This window comes from Arvicola amphibius, chromosome 11 (assembly GCF_903992535.2).
Source record: "Arvicola amphibius chromosome 11, mArvAmp1.2, whole genome shotgun sequence".
NCBI lineage: Eukaryota > Metazoa > Chordata > Mammalia > Rodentia > Cricetidae > Arvicola > Arvicola amphibius.
The window spans coordinates 41,054,206-41,070,730 of NC_052057.2; the positions used below are offsets into that span (position 1 = coordinate 41,054,206).

At 44.9% G+C, this 16,525-nt stretch overlaps 1 protein-coding gene across 4 annotated transcripts; it reads left to right on the plus strand.

Moving 5' to 3' along the window:
* Positions 1-5,157: 5,157 nt before the first annotated feature.
* Positions 5,158-15,916, plus strand: Znf639 (zinc finger protein 639). 4 transcript variants are annotated; one of them, XM_038348039.2, is made up of 7 exons: positions 5,158-5,250; positions 7,758-7,962; positions 9,175-9,245; positions 10,125-10,193; positions 12,114-12,224; positions 14,306-14,440; positions 14,713-15,916. In XM_038348039.2, the coding sequence occupies exons 4-7, from the start codon at positions 10,136-10,138 to the stop codon at positions 15,864-15,866; spliced, it is 1,458 nt and encodes a 485-aa protein (XP_038203967.1). In that variant the 5' UTR covers positions 5,158-5,250; positions 7,758-7,962; positions 9,175-9,245; positions 10,125-10,135; the 3' UTR covers positions 15,867-15,916. The 4 variants fall into 4 exon arrangements, with proteins under 4 accessions (XP_038203967.1, XP_038203966.1, XP_038203969.1 ...); XM_038348038.2 differs by lacking the exon at positions 5,158-5,250 and adding an exon at positions 5,251-5,382; XM_038348041.2 differs by lacking the exon at positions 5,158-5,250 and adding an exon at positions 9,585-9,683 and having other exon boundaries at positions 5,412-7,962.
* The last annotated feature ends 609 nt before the right edge of the window (positions 15,917-16,525 follow it).

Below are 16,525 nucleotides of genomic sequence, written 5' to 3' on the forward strand. Positions count from 1 at the left end.
GAAACGATGACAACAGAGAAAGAGAGAGCTTGGACCCATCACAACACAGTCCACATACAATGAGCTTTGCATGCGGTCCAGCCACAGCCTTGCCTCCTTAACCCAGTAACAGCACCCCGTCCTTGGGGCTACCTAGGGTAGCCTCCTCCTCTGCCTTGGGGCAAAAAGGTACCAGGCTCATCTAGTGTTCAGGGCCCTAGGGGAGGATGAAGTCTGGAATTGTTTCCGATCAGCCTGGCTGGAAGCAGATAACAGTCCGTTTTGTTGCTGGCACAAGAAGAGTCTGAAGCCAGGTGCAGCGGCCCGCACCTTTAAACCCAGCATTCGGGAGGCCGAGGCTGGTGGGTCTCTATAAAGTTTGAGAACCATCCTGGTTACATAGTTCCAGGACGTTACACGAATTCGTCCTGAGATTCGTTTTTGTGTTTAAGCTAAGTGTCTGGTTGTACCAGAGCCAAGGTTCCTAGAAGATGGGGGGCTCCCCAGGCTGCTGTGGTTGACAGGCCATGTGGCAGCTGACAGAACACCTGCCCAGTGCCCTGGGAGAGGCAAGTCCCCTTTATCTAAGTCAACATGGATAACTCTGTGCAGTACAAACTTCCGTCACTCCTCCCTTTCTTTGCTCTTTCTCTCTATTTTCCTTTCTTTCCCAGATGTTAAGTGTCTATTTCCCAGCGCCTGTGGTGGCACAATCCCTTGGTTTGTGAAGCACAGGTTGGAAGGATCAGGAGTTTGAAGCCAGCCTGGGTTATAGGTGAGTCTCAGAACAGCCTGGGAGAAAATAAGAAAAGTGGGCAGGAAATAAGAAGGAAGAGAAGAGGAAGGGGAAGGGGCTGAGGTAGAGGAGGGGTAAGAAAAGGAGGGGGTAGCATAAGGGAATTATGGGAAATATGCATAGAGTCCTGCCCTATCACTATAAGTAGAAGTTTCAAAACGCAATGAGCATCTTTCCATCGTGATTAGTCTTCGGTGAGAGGAAGCTCTGCTGCTCACTTTGGCTAGTTAACCTTTACAGCAGGGGAGCATTAATTCCAGTGTTTGAAATAAGACTCTACCACGATTTTTGAGGTCAATGAAAGCAAACTTTAGTGAATATCGGTCAGAATGACGGACACGGGCCAAGTCCACACCAGGATTCCCAGAGAATGGCGCTGATTTACATAGTCAGGGGCTTTTAAAGGCAAAGCCCCGCAAGGCCCTGTCCTTCACACCTTCATACCAGTCAGGGGCAGCGTGTGGTCCTGATACATACCTCCCACCTACTCGTAGTCAGGCACACCTGCGCACGTTGGGCAACCAAGCCCTACTTACAGAAGTCAAAAACATGTGGCTTGTCATAGCTCAGGAACAACAGTCTCAGCATTTTAGGACGTTGTCTCTCCTTGCCAGTGCTGCTCACAGGTTAGCGGCATTTCTGTTTTACAGCTCTCTCAAGCACAGCAGCTTATAGCACAATAACATTAGCCCTCAGAGTAAGGTGGGTCTTCCAGGTCCAGGCTGACCATCAGTGTGCCATGGTGCTGGGACTTCAAAACCTCAGAATATGGGAATACTTCAGACAATTGTGGCCCACAGAGGACTGAGAAGATTCCCCAGTTGGCCTTTCAAGCTTGTCATTAAGAAGCTCAAAAGATATTCTTGTATAACCCCTCTACAATGGCTACTGCAGTCTCTTAAAATGCTAAGCAGGAGGCTCACTATTAAATCCAAATGCATATTCATTGAACCACAGGTGGGGGACAAGGGGTTTGCCAGTCTAGGCTGGCCTCCAACTTGGTGTGTAGTTGAGGACTGTCCTTGGACTTTTGATCTTCTGCCTCCACTTACAAGCGGGATTACAGCCACACTGCCTGGTTTGCAAGGTAGTTGACTAAGCTGCAAAGAGCTTAAACACCATGGTTTAATTTATACCGTCATTTACAGTAAATGTAAGGTACCACTAGGACTTTAATATATAAGGAATGTTTATATTATAGTAACTGAAAAAGCCTGCACTTAAACATGATAATCTGATTTGAGAAAATATTTGTGCATGCAGATATAAAAGTCATGAGCAGACCACAGATCAAATTGGTAATTTTTTTTTCATTCTTTATACTGTTCTATTGTCTACTATATAACTCACACCTGTGTTAATCAGGAAAAACTCAAGCTATAATACATGTGTAGCAAAAGGTTGGGAGGATGGTGGTTAAGTATTCCTGTAAAAATGTTGTCCTTAGGCTTTCAAGAGTTTACCCAGCTGCCCCTCTAAGGGAAGGAGAAAGGGGAGGCTTGAAAGACCGAGAAAGACTCCAGTTAATCATCTATGACAATGAGCATGAATCTAAATACTATGACGTAGGAGACTCCGTGGTTCGCCCAGCAAGCTTTTCTTGTTTGTTTGTTTTGTTTTTTAGTGATGCAGACAAAAGGATGTGTGTTTGCTTTTGACTGCAAAATGCTGTGGAATAAAACTGCTGCGGAGAAGACAGGCAAGGCAAGGCAAGTCTGAGAAACTCTGACCGACAGTGGTGGCATGGCGCCCCTGTTGCCTCCGCTGGACTCACACTGAAGCCAGTATCCGCGACCAGCATCTTGAGACTTCAACAGTCTTGTAGCGGTCCACTCAAATGGATTCCCTATTCTGTGCCAGGTCTTAGTATACTAGGAGTGATATGTGTCTGCAAATCCTTTCTTACTTTATCCGGGTCACACTAATGTCTGTGAATATTCATTTGTCTACGCCGAGAACGCCTATGGAACATGAGGTCACTAAACTGAACCTCACAAACAAGCACTGTCTCTCCAGTACCACACAGCTGGATTTCCCGTCATGGTGGGGGCGGTCAGTAAAGACTGCCTGAGTAGCAAGCTGACTGTCAGCAAGAACACAGTGTATGAGGGGGGGCAAGACATGGAACCGCAGCTGGGACTTTGCAGGTGACCTTGGGAATAAGGTACCCTGACTCAATTTAGCCATTCACTTACAATTGGTTGAACCCCGGGTGCTTAAATTACAAAACCAAGGAACACTCGCAGCTCCTTTTTTTCTAATTGTCTGTCTTTCACTGGCACCAGATTAGGGGGTGCGGAGGCAGCTCAGCGGTGGAGGCCTGCAATTACATTACCTAACTTTTTTTTTTAAAGCCAGACGTGTGGCCACATGCTCAATCCAGCACCAGAAGGCAGAGGCATGTAGTGGCATTTCATTTGTATTTTAATAAATAAAAACTGCCTCGGGATTGGGAGAGTAAACAGCCACACACTGGCCAGCCTTACAGACCAGGCAGTGGTGACACACACCTTTAATCCAGTAGCCACCCTAGTTTACCATAGAAACCAGGGGGTAGTGGTGCCCGCCTCTAATCCCAGCCCTAGAGAGGATTATTAAACGGCGGAGGAGACCGCTTTGTCAGTCTCATTCTGAGATGCCTGAGGCAGGATCATCATTTTCAGACCGAGTTCGAGGTAAGAGCCATTACTAGCCGCTTTGGTTTTCTGACCTTCAGGTTGAACCCCCAAATCTTGTCTCTTAGTTTTTATTAATCGTGCTTCAGAGCAGATTGAGAATTCGAAGCCGACCTGGTCTATAAAAGCAAGTTTCAGGACAGCTAGGACTGTCACACAGAGAAACTGCTTCAAAAAAACAAACTGAAGTTTTTCTTGTTTGTTTTACATATTTTATTCTTTTGTACGAGTGTTTGCCTGGATGTATGTCTGAGCATTACCTGTGTTTGTAGTGCACACGACGGTCCAGAATGCAGCGTTTGATGACCAAGAACTGGATTTATAGGCAGTTGTGAGCCTCATGTGGGTCTTGGGAATTGAACCTGGGTCTCCCTAGTTGAGCAGCTAATTTTTAACAGCTGAGCCTTCTTTCCATCCCCTGGAGTCCATTCTTTTTTTAAATATTTATTTATTTATTTATTATGTATACAATATTCTGTCTGCGGGTATGCCTGCGGGCCAGAAAAGGGCACCAGACCTCATTACAGATGGCTGTGAGCCACCATGTGGTTACTGGGAATTGAACTCAGGACCTTTGGAAGAACAGGCAGTACTCCTAACCGCTGAGCCGTCTCTCCAGCCCTGGAGTGCATTCTTAACACCGAGGGAGGGGCGAGAGAGAAACACCACAGTCCACACTCTAGACTGTAAGGACGAGGGCTCAAACCTCAGTTCTCACCCTGCCAAGCACAGACCACTACTGAACTCTTCCTCCAGTCCAAAGGATAATTCAAAAACTATGTTCACAATTATGTTCATTTTTTCCTTTCCTTTCCTTTCCTTCCTTCCTTCCTTCCTTCTTTTTTTTTTTTTATTTTGGTTTTATGAGACAGGCTTTCTCTGTGTAACAGCTCTAGCCGTCCTGGAACTAACTCTTGTAGACTGTGCATAGATCAGGCTGGCCTCGAACTTCACAGAGATCCACCTGTCTCTGCCTCCCGAGTGCTGGGATTGATTAAAGGCGCGCGCCACCACCGCCTGGCACGTTCGTTTAATTTAATTCTTTTCCATCAGCTCATGTCAAGGTCCGAAAAGTATTTAAATGATGAAATCCAATCCAATCCTTTGTGATAGATAGCCTCAGTTCACTCCACCAAGACTTCTCTTTTAGGATTTATTTGCATTTAGGTGTGTGTGTTGTGTGCGTCTGCGGAGGCATCAGAACTCCGCAGTTGGAATTACAGTACAGGCGGTTGTGAGTACCCATGTGGGTGCTTTTTCTGTTAGAGGAGTAATACTCTTGCTTAACCGCTGAGCCATTTTCTTCAGCCTCTCTCACCCCACCTCAAATCCCCAAGACCTCTCGAATCTAGGGTGTGGCCTGAGGACACGTCTCGAAAACGTGTCGCCTTTTCCCGGACCTGTACTTATCAAGCCCGGATGCTCTTTGTTAGGGCTTGAGGGCAACCACGCGGTGTGCGTGACATCAGGCTGCAGAGATACTTCCAGGTGAAACGCTGAAGATCGTGAAGACGCCGCGGATTGATTACAGCTGGCCTTCGGGGCCCCGCAGTGTAGGAAAACACTGAGCACAGTGGGGGGGAGGGGGAAGGGGAGCCACGGTGGGGAGACGCCCGCAGGGGGCGCTGGGCCTCGCAGGGCCGCTAGCCTCTCTTAGCCCGCGTCCTGTTATCAGGCCCCGCCCACAGCGCGGAACCACGCCCACCTCGTTCTCAGGCCACGCCCTCAGCCCGGGGTTCAGGGGTTTCTCTCCCACCCTCGCCCTCGCGGCCTGCAGCGGCGCATGCGCGGAGCGGCGGGGTGAGTGCTGCCGGGCCTGGCGGGCAGGGCAGGGAGGGCGCGGGCGGCGGGGGAGGGCGCGGGCGACCCCCCGGCAGCCCTCTCCGTACCGTCACCCGGGCTGGCCTCGGCGGAGCTGCGCTGCTGAGTGAGGTGAGGGCCGGCCTGCCGGGGCCTGTGCGCCGAGCGAGGGCCGCAGGGCGAGCGGGGCCTGCCCAGCTGGGTGCGGGTCGGCGGTCGTGGCTCGGGTGGACTCTGGGGCGCGGAGGCCCACGCCAGCCTGCAGGAGGCCGGGTGACCCGGCCCTGCATCCTCAGGGACGGCGGGTCTCGGGAAAGGACAAATGGGACCAGCACTCTCCGAAAGCCGCTTCAATTCCTGTTATTTGTGACAAGGTCTTGTGTAGCCCAGGCTGGACTTAGAGGCGTGAGCCACAACGCCGAGCTTCAATCAGAATGTGAAAATTCTCTTTTTATGCTTGAAATTCTGTGTGTTTATTGTGTGCATGCATGCACACGTGTGGCACAGCGCAAGTGTAGAGGTCAGAGGACAACTTTCAAGAAGTCTGTTCTTCCACCATGTGGGTTCCAGGAATCACTCAGGTTAGGCTTGCCGGTAAGCGCCTTACGAGCCATCACGCCGGTCCTGAAAGTACTTACTTTCATGGTAGTAAAAAATAAAAGTAACTTAAACGTCTTGAAAACGCGACGATCCTGTGTTGGGAGCTGGAGAGAACAGCCAGTTGGGTCAGGCTCATGATTGCCTGTAACTCCATCTCCAGGAGATTCGACACCCTCTCTTGTACTACAGAATACACGCACACACACGAAAACAAGGTTTTTAAACATCCATCTTTGCATTGTGTAGAGACATCTAGAGTTGCATGAAGTCTTTGAAAAGGGAAGCACTAGTGTTTTGAAGATGTCAGGTGCCAAGATGCCTACGTGTGTTACCCGTTTATTTTGTTTTTAGGAGATAGTCTTTCAGTGTAGCCTTACCTCAGCCTCCTGAGTGCTGGGGTGCCAGCTGTGAGCCCCTGAGCTCTGCTGTTGACATGGAAGATGATTTTTTAAGTTTTTGGAGACAGGGTTTCTTTGTGTAGCCCCAACTGAACTGGAACTTGAGATCCGTAGACTAGACTGGCCTTGAATTCACAGAGATCCATCTGCCTTTGCCTCCCAAGTGCTGGGATTAAAGGCCTGTGCCACCATGGCCCAGCTATGGAGGACGATTTTTAAAATAAGATTTCACGTATTGTGCTCCCAGATCTTTAGGGATGTACACATAGGCTGCCAGCCAGACTGCCCTTTGCCTGAGAGTGGGGTTGGGGCTTTTTAAAGTGGGACTTTTTCTTTCATGTTTTCTCAGAAATGAAGACAGCCTGGAGTGGTGGTGCATACCTTTGATCCCTGCACTCTAGTGAAGGCAGAGGCAGAGGCAGACCTTTGAGTTGAAACAAGCAAACAAACAGACAAATACAACCCCATATATAGATAAATTCAGAGTTAACATATGACCACATCCCATCTGTACATTCTTTTTTGAAACAATGTACTCCTGACTGGTTCTGGAACTCATTATGTAGACCAGGTTGACCAAGAAATCAAAACTATCCTCTTGTCTCTGCCTCCTGAGGGCTGGGAATAAAGGCATGCACCACCACACTCAGCAAAGTAGAGGGATTTTGTTTGCTTTTTTTGGTGGTTCTTCCGCCTACCCCAGACAAGGTTGTCTGTGGGTACAGTCCTGGAACCTGTTCTGTAGATCAGCTGGCCTCAAATTCACAAGAGATCTCTTCCTCCACCACTGCCACCTGGCTTTTTTTAAAGCACTACATTATAAACTGTGGATACATCACCAAAATTTGGCTTTTTCTGAGTGAATAGATTTTTAGGTGGTTTAATTTTAAATGTCCTGGTTTTCTACAGTGACGTGTGTATAATTGGGGGCAGAGGTAAGTTTCAGGTGATTCACAATCTTTTTGATATAAAAATTAGTGAGCACAAGTTTATTTGATTTATATTATTTGATTAAGAAGCCAAATTTCTGGAGCTGGCAAGATGGCTCCATGAGTAAAGGCACCTGATGACCTGAGTTCACTCACCTGGACACCCCACTCCTGTGTTGTGGCAGTGTGCATATGTGCACACTCCAAATGTCTTTATGAAGGCACTTGCATACAAAAAGCCCATACTGTTTGCTTATGTGAAGCTTGATTAGTAGGTTTGGTTGTGAGTGGTCTTAATAAGCCTTTGGTGGTGTTCGGTCCTAAGAAGTCAGACTCTCACCTCTCTTCTTTCTCTTGGCAGGCCAAATGCAACTTGCTATTTTAAATCATTGTATTTCCATGCTTGGTTTCCCTTTTATGTTCTGAACAATCTGAAATATCCTCTTGACACATTAGTTAATATAATTAAGATATGGGCTACAAAACACCCTGTCTCCAAAAACCAAAGAATGCTGTTTATGGTGTTGGGTGAGGCATTTTGTATATGTACCTAATGTTTCTATAAGAATATGGCTGCCAGTTTTCCAGATATCGCTTTCCCCCTCCAACCTGTGGCTAAGATCGTGAGGCAAGAGGAACTTGCTGGTGGCGGTATGGAGCAATGAGGGTCCACACACACACAGTTAATTGACGCCAGCAGTCCAAAGACAAGTGTTTTCCATCTTTGGTCCTGCAACGTGATAATGGACTTTATCGGAGTTGGTTTCTTCATTGCTTAAAATGAGGTGAGTTTGGTAGGGAACCCTTCTGTGTTCCTCATGGGACTGTTGGGAAGATGACATAAGAGATGACATAAGATGACATATGTGCTTCATACATGGAAACTGCCACCTTATCATTGTGTGATCATGTGACGCGCAGCACAGTGACTAACCAATAGTGTGTGCCCCTCGGGCAGTAACTCCAGAGGCTAGGACAGGACCACCATAGATGGAGTCTTAGGACTAGACAGGACTGCATAGGCGCTATCTCAAGAAACTAACAGGGAAGAAGTGGAGAGAAAAGCAGCATTTAGGGTGCTCCCTCCCTGCACCAGTGGACAGATGTGAAGCTGAGATGGGAGAAGGAGCTTGGATATTTTGTCATTTTTGTTGGTTTTTTTCTAGACAGGGTTTCTCTGTGTAATAGCTCTCACTAGCCTGGAACACATTAAGTAGACCACGCTGGCCTTGAACTCAGAGAGAGCCATCCTCTTCTGCCTCTGAGTGCTGGGACTAAAGGTGTGGACTACCACAACCAACTATTTGTGACCGACCTACCTACCTTCCTTCCTTCCTTCTTTTTATTAATTGTTTTGTTGTTGTTGTTGTTGTTTTGTTTTTTGTTTTTCGAGACAGGGTTTCTCTGTAGTTTTGGAACCTATCCTGAAACTCACTCTGTAGACCAAGCTGGCCTCGAACTCACAGAGATCCACCTGTCTCTGTCTCTTGAGTGCTGGGATTAAAGGTGTGCACCACCGCCACCTGGCTATTTGTGATTTTTTTCTAATGACTGAATAAATTAATGCAGACTTACACTGTGATTTTGATGTCAAGATACAGCTGTGGCTATAAATATAAAAATTTTAAAAGAAATATGAAAATTTTACATATAATTGGGTATTTAGCTGGGCAGTGGTGGCGTACGTCTTTAATCCCAGCACTCGGGAGGCAGAGGCAGGTGGCTCTCTGTGAGTTTGAGGCCAACTTGGTCTATAAGAGCTAGTTCTAGGACAGGCTCCAAAGCTACAGAGAAACCCTGTCTCGAAAACCACGCCCCAAAAGAAATTGGGTATTTATCAGTATATACAATTGTTAAGAGTTTAGAAAGCATAAATATTATGTCTGAGTTCATTCTTTCTGTGGATAATTTAAGATGTGGAAGCATTTTACCCATGAGCTACAGCTCATTCAGTGGTGCTATTGTTTATATGACTGATGGTCTCTTTTTACTTGTAGGTATTTTTTGCCATCTGTGGAAATTTGCCTGTAATTCATTTTCCTTGCTGCAGTATTGATAATTATACCAAGTAAGTGGAATATAGCCGAACTAATTAGTAAATTTTCTAATGGTTCATGGGAATTTAGTTGTTTGGTAGCTGCCACACTTCTCAGTAAAATGTTGAATGTGACATCATAATCATTATTAAGATTTTTTTTCTTTCTTGAAAATTACTTATATTCCAAGATTCTGTATAACACATTTTTTCTGGAAGCCATTGTGTTAATAGACTCACAACTATATTTTTATAGGAAAGATACCCATGTTTAACTTGAAATCTGTAGAAATGTTGTATGCCCAAAGGTATAATGGCTTGTGTGGGGGGGGGGGGGGGGGGGGGGCAAGGGGGTTTGTTTTTAATTGACAGGGTCTCGCTTTGTAACCATGGCTGGTCTGGAACTCTTTATGTAGACCAGTATAGTCTCAGAATCTGCCTGTCTCAGCCTCCTGAATGCTGGACTAAAAGGTGCGTGTTGCTTTGTTTTATGAGACAGGGTCTCATAGTCTAGGCTTATATGGTAGGCTTTCTATAATTTTCAATATAGAGAGGCATTGCGCAGTGTTGTTCTTGTGATACCTATTTTCATGTTCCACACAGATTTCTTTATAAAATATTTTATATGTATAGATGTCTTGCACCACATACATTCTTGGGGTGCCCTTGTATGCCACAGAAGGGAGTCAGAGTCCCTGAGATTCAAATTACAGATAGTAGTGAGCTGCCACATGGGTGCTAGGAATTGAACCCAGGTCCTCTGGAAGAGTAGCCAGTCTTCTTAGAAAACTGTTGAGCCATTTCTCCACCCCCTCCTCCATTTCTTATTGCTAATAAATTCTTTGGCTCAAAAGAATTTATACAATAATATTAGATATTGTACCATGTCTGTGAATGTTTTTTATTTTTTAGATTGAAAAGATATGAATGAATATCCTAAAAAAAGAAAAAGGAAGACTTTACACCCTTCTCGTTATTCAGGTTAGTGTATAATTGAATTATTTTCAAAAGAGTAATGGATTAATTTCCATGTAGTTGTTATTCCCATCTCTTTTTGCATAAATGTTAAGATGCTGTCTGGACCATTTTCTCGTATATCTCCTAGATGGAGTGCTACAGGGTGCTTTACCTTGTAGAGTTCCCAGTTTGCTCCTCATGTATCATCAGAGTTACAAACTGTGCTTACGGTGCAGCAATAACTTCAGCAGAAAATATTGAGGGAAAAAGCGTTATCTTGAACACTTTTTTGAACTGTGACCTTTATGTGTCTTGAGTATTTATCTGCATGTGTATGTGGTACCATGTGCATGCCTGTTGCCTACGCAAGCAGAAGAGGGTGTCGGACCCCCTGGAAGCACAGTTACAGATGGTTGTGAACCATCACAGAGGAGCTAGCACTGACCCTGGTCTGCAGCACCACGATGGGTGGCTTACCAGGGGGAGACCTTAACCTGCTATGGCGACTGCCTGAGGCATCTGCCTGACTCTGCTTTCTTTCTCCCACAATTCTGTTCTGTCTACTCCACCTACCTAATTTTCTGTCCTATTAAAGGGCCAAGGCAGTTTCTTTATTAACCAATGAAAGTAACAAACACGTAGACAGATGACCCTCCTCCATCACAGGTCCTCTGCAAGAGCAACCCAAGTGCCTTAATCACTGAGCCATCTCTCTACCTCCCCAATTTTTATCTTGATTATGTAATTTGTGATGGAAGTTGGCTCTGCTCTTTTAACATAAGAGGTCTGGGCTGGGGGTATAGCTCAGTGTATAGAGTGCTTGCCTTGCGTTCATGAAGTCCTGGTTTCGCCTCATCCCATCACTTGAGCGATGAAGGCAGAGCAGATCCAGAGAAGGAAAACAGGCTGCTGGTCGTGCACGCCTTTAAGCCTAGCACTCCAGGCCAGCCTGGTCTATAGAGCAGAGTTCCAAGACAGCCAAGGTCACACAAAGAAATCCTGTCGTAAAAAACAAAGAAAGAAAGATCATCCTTGTGACCATCTCTAGAACATATACTTGAGACAGCATACCCATTAGCTTGCTCCTTGCACATGTCCTTTATGAGGAAAGTGAGCTTGGTCTATTGTGTACTTATTGATGCTTACCAGGCAGTATTTGGAATAACTGGTATTCAGAAGCCCTCTCTGCTCCTGAGACTTTCTCCTCATGTATTACGCTTTCTTGGCACTTACGTGGCATGGCATGCCTTCTTAGTAGTTCATGGTAGCTAATTCACTGTTTTAATCCTTAACACAGCATTTATTATATATGTATATTTTGTGAGACTCAAACTTTAGGCAAATGTTTTCTTGTATATGTTTCAAGGTACATTTATTTTTATGTGTATGAGTGTTTTGCCAACATTTATGTATGTGCACCATAAACCTGGTGCTGGTGGAGGCTCGAAGGTGTCAGATCCCCTGGAACTGAGTTACATTTGTGAGCCACCATGTGGGTGCTGTAAACTGAACCTAGCAACAGAGTATCTGAGCCATCTCTCCAGCCCCTGTTTTTAACGGTTTCAGTTTTATCTTATTTAAATTCATTATAGAATTAAGGCCTTGCTGATTCACCTTAGCCTCTGCATTGCTGACACCATAGGTGTGCAGCAGTCACTCAGCTTCTTAAGCATTACTACAGTTTAGTCTATGGCTCTTTTTTTAAAGCCAAATGCCAGTGTCTGATCTAAAGTGTAAAACTGAGGAACATGCTACATTCTTCCTATTGAAACTCGTTAAAATCACGAAAATACAGCCTAGGGCTATAGGCGGAGGACTTGCCTGGTATGTGTAAGGTACTGGGTTCAGTCTTAACATAGCGGGGAAGTAGACAAAAAAAATGTCAGACTAGCTCATGCGTCTGTGTGCTATGCTGGAATTGTCTTCATTTTGTTTTACATTCAGATTCTTCTGGAATAAGCAGAATCACAGATGGAGTCAGTGGAATCTTTTCTGATCATTGTTACAGTGTCTGCTCTATGCGACAGCCTGACTTAAAATACTTTGACAACAAAGGTAAGTGCTATATCTTTCAGAGTACTCAGGGTAACTCGCTTTGACAGGACCTAGGGATGCCCCTGTGGGTGAGCCTCTACCTCTGTGTGTAAGAACTGACTCCTCTGTAGTACTGCAGAAAACAAAAGCCCAAAAAGCAACAAGGCTGCCTTTGCATGTTTTCCCTTTGGAATTATCTGAAATGGTAGTTTGAAATGTGCGTTTATAGTTCTAAGGCAGGCAAAGATTTTAATTGTTGTAATATCAGAAAAAAGTAGTTTTTTAAATAAGTAATTTTCATTTTAAAGCAAACTCTTAATTTCTTTTATTTGGCTAAGAGTTGATCCAGAGCCGGAGTGACCTAGAATTGGATGTTGGCAGTCAAGTGTCTTCTCTCAGTCTGGAGTGCTGAGAAGAGAAGGGTCAAGAGCAACTGTTAGGCATTTTTCAGTCTCAAATTCTCTGTTGCCCCCTCTTTTCTAGAGCATTGGTAAATGATAAGAAAACATGCACGCTTTTCTTTCTCTGCACCCACTGCTGCTCCTTATCAGTGTGAGCCCCCACCTGGCTTAGTACAGACTCTCATGCTTGCACACAGAGGTGCTCACGGATCTGCATCTGTAACAGTTAATAGAACTGTTTTAGGCAGTCGTGAGGCCTAAAAGAAGCAACTGGTAGCAGTGAGCATATTTTATGTTCAGGTCTTGGTTTAAAATACCAACAAACTAAAGCCCCTATAGCCATGGCTGGCTCTAGGGAGCAGATCGACTGGATGAGTTTGGAGCATCTTGTAGTGCTGGAAAATAGGAAGTATTAAAAAACAACAACACACACAGTACGGATGAGCTGAAGGCACTTTGAGGGCCTAGGTGTAGCTCAGGTAACAGAGTGCTTGTCTAGCACACATGAGCCCCTGGATTCCACCCCAGCATTGAAGACAAAAGGAAAGCTTCCAATAGCCAAAGCTGAAATAATTTGAGAAACATGAATGTATACTGCATTTATAAATGATCGTGCATAAATAGGTGTAGAAGAAAAAAATTGCCTGCACAAAAGAAATTCCCCCCCCCCCCTTTTTTTGTTTTCAAGACAGGTTTCCTTGTGTAGCCACGACTATCCTGGAGCTCTATAGACCAGGCTGGCCTCGAACCCAGAGATCTGCCTGCTTCTGCTTCCTGAGTGCTGGGATTAAAGGTGTGAACCATAACCACCTGGTATGAATTCCTCTCTTATGAAGATGGAACCCAACTTCCCACCTCTTGGTGTAGGCAGCACAGTGACGTTCAGAGAAGAGAGTATGGGAGGACAAGAACAGTTTCACAGCATAGAAACCAGGTGCCACACTGGCCAGGTCAGGAGGGTAGCTCAGCAGCTAATGTGCATTCTGGAAGGGATGGCAGGTGGGTCTGCCTTCCAGTATCTCGTAATTCCAATCTAATCATGAAAAAAGAAATAGGTAAGTTCCATTAGTAGAGCATTCTACAAAATGGCTGACAATAGTCCTTAAGACAATCAATTTCTAGTCACCTAGAAAGACATGACTAAATGTATGTGGGATCCAAAAGGACATTGGGTAAAAACAAAGTCAGTCTGGATGAAGTATGGGCTTCAGTTAGTAATAATATATCAGTATCAGTGGCCATATATCAGTCATTAATTGCAACAAATGCCCCATACTAGTGTAAAGAATTAATAGTGGAAATGTTGTGATATGTTAGGAATACTTTATACTGTTTTCATGATTTTTCCCCCTAAGTTTAAAATTGTTCTTTTAAAAAATAGTCTATTAAAACACACACACACACATATACTGCCGTCCAGTTTTCTCTGTTGACCTTCAGATCATGCTAACTTGGAGGGAACGAGGCTGAACTAAAGGAATAATGATTCATTCTCATTCCTTAGGAAGTTCAGAGTGTATTCCAGTAAATTGGGCATATAAACAAAGGTAGTGGATTATTCTGGTATATTCTCAATGTCTATAGGGATCTGTAATAGGCAATATGTCCTTTCATGGCTAAGTCTGTTGTTCCTAATGGTGTTAAGTATTTTGTGATGGTTAATGCTTTGATATAAAATGTTTTTCTAAATTCTTTTTACAGATGATGATTCTGATCCTGAGACATCAAATGACTTGCCCAAATTTACAGACGGAACCAAGGCCAGAAACAGGAATCAGAACTACCTTGTTCCCAGCCCTGTGCTTAGAATTCTAGACCACACTGGCTTTTCCACAGGTTGGGGAACTCATTACCTAATAGCATTTAGTGTATTTTATACAGAGCAGGTAAAAGCAGTGCATGCCGTAACTACTCTTCACACAGCTGTTTCTAGTGGGATTTAGTACAGTGCTACGGTACTGGGACAGCTGGTTCTGCAGGGCTTAGTGCAGTGGGGCAGCAGTGGACAGCGGTATCTAATGGGGTGTACTGTGTACAGTACTATAGGACGATTCTCTAATAGGGCTTGTGTAGTATAGTACTATAACAGCGGGCTTCTTCTGTTTCAGAAAAGTCTGCTGATGTGGAAATCTGTGAGGAAGAATGTGATTCACCTGAGTCTGTGCCTCAGCACACTCAAGAGGAGAGCCCTATAGAGGTTCACACCTCAGAAGACGTCCCAATTGCTGTAGAAGTTCATGCCATTTCTGAAGATTATGACATAGAGACAGAGAATAATTCCTCCGAGAGCCTCCAAGACCAGACGGATGAAGAACCACCAGCTAAACTCTGTAAAATACTTGACAAGAGCCAAGCTTTGAATGTGACTGCCCAACAGAAGTGGCCTTTACTGAGAGCCAACAGCAGTGGCCTCTACAAGTGTGAACTTTGTGAATTCAACAGTAAGTACTTTTCTGACCTAAAGCAGCATATGATCCTGAAACACAAGCGCACTGACTCGAATGTGTGTCGAGTGTGTAAGGAAAGCTTTTCCACCAATATGCTTCTCATTGAGCACGCCAAACTTCATGAAGAAGACCCCTACATCTGTAAGTACTGTGACTATAAGACAGTGATCTTTGAGAACCTCAGCCAGCACATTGCGGACACCCACTTCAGCGACCACCTTTACTGGTGCGAGCAGTGTGACGTGCAGTTCTCCTCGAGCAGTGAGCTTTACCTGCACTTCCAGGAGCACAGCCGCGATGAGCAGTACCTGTGCCAGTTCTGTGAGCACGAGACGGGCGACCCTGAGGACCTGCACAGCCACGTGGTCAATGAGCATGCGCGAAGACTGATAGAGCTGAGCGACAAGTGCAGCGGTGGTGGGCACGGGCAGTGCAGCCTTTTAAGCAAGATCACCTTTGACAAATGCAAGAACTTCTTCGTGTGTCAAGTATGTGGATTTCGTAGCAGACTTCACACAAACGTGAACAGACATGTTGCTATTGAGCATACTAAAATCTTCCCCCACGTCTGTGATGACTGTGGGAAGGGCTTTTCCAGCATGTTAGAATATTGCGAGCATCTAAATTCACATTTATCTCAAGGGATTTACTTATGCCAATATTGTGAATATTCAACAGGACAAATTGAAGATCTTAAAATTCATCTTGATTTCAAGCATTCAGCTGACTTGCCTCATAAATGCAGTGACTGCCTGATGAGGTTTGGGAATGAAAGGGAATTAATCAGTCACCTTCCAATCCATGAGACTACCTGACTGTTAACTTTACATAATGTTTATGTAAAATAAATTTTTTTTAATATTAAGATGGGTGATCTGAAACATAACTTGTATAATTTGCCTTTGACAAGTTTTCTGGCTTTACTGCATTTTTCAGTATATAAGAATATTTAATGGAGGTGTTTTCAGTTGCGTGACAGTCTGTAGTTGTCACTTTTGGTGACTGTTTTCCAGTTTCTTGCCTATGCTTTCAAGTTCCTGAATGCAAACAAAGGTGCTGAAGAGACAGACCACAGTTTTCTTTCTTGACCACAGGAGCTGCCATCTTGTCTTTAGAACTGAAGACCACCTTCTATGAAGTCTAACTACTGCACTACCAGAGCTAGGGCACAGAGCATATATGTGTAGTGTGGTGTTCAGATTTAGTGTAGGGTGTTTGCCTGTATGTAAGCACACCAGATGTGTGCAGTATCCATGGAGGCCCGAGGAGAGCATCAGATACCCTGGAACTGGAGTTAATAGCTGCTATAACTGGGTTGAGACAGGCTTCACTCTGTATCCCAAGCCGGGTTCCAACTATCAAAGTCCTGCCTCAGCCCCTCAGTGCTGAGAAGGCAGGCTTAAAGTACCACACCAACAAGCATTTCTAAAGCCTCTGCTTAAGCTGAAGGATGTAAACGGGGAGAGCTGGGAAT

Coding starts and splice junctions, on each gene's coding strand:
- Znf639 (XM_038348039.2), top strand. CDS start 10,136: ATGAATGAATATCCTAAAAAAAGAAAAAGGAAGACTTTACACCCTTCT. Junction 10,194..12,113: donor ACACCCTTCTCGTTATTCAG/GTTAGTGTATAA, acceptor TTTTACATTCAG/ATTCTTCTGGAATAAGCAGA. Junction 12,225..14,305: donor AAAATACTTTGACAACAAAG/GTAAGTGCTATA, acceptor TTCTTTTTACAG/ATGATGATTCTGATCCTGAG.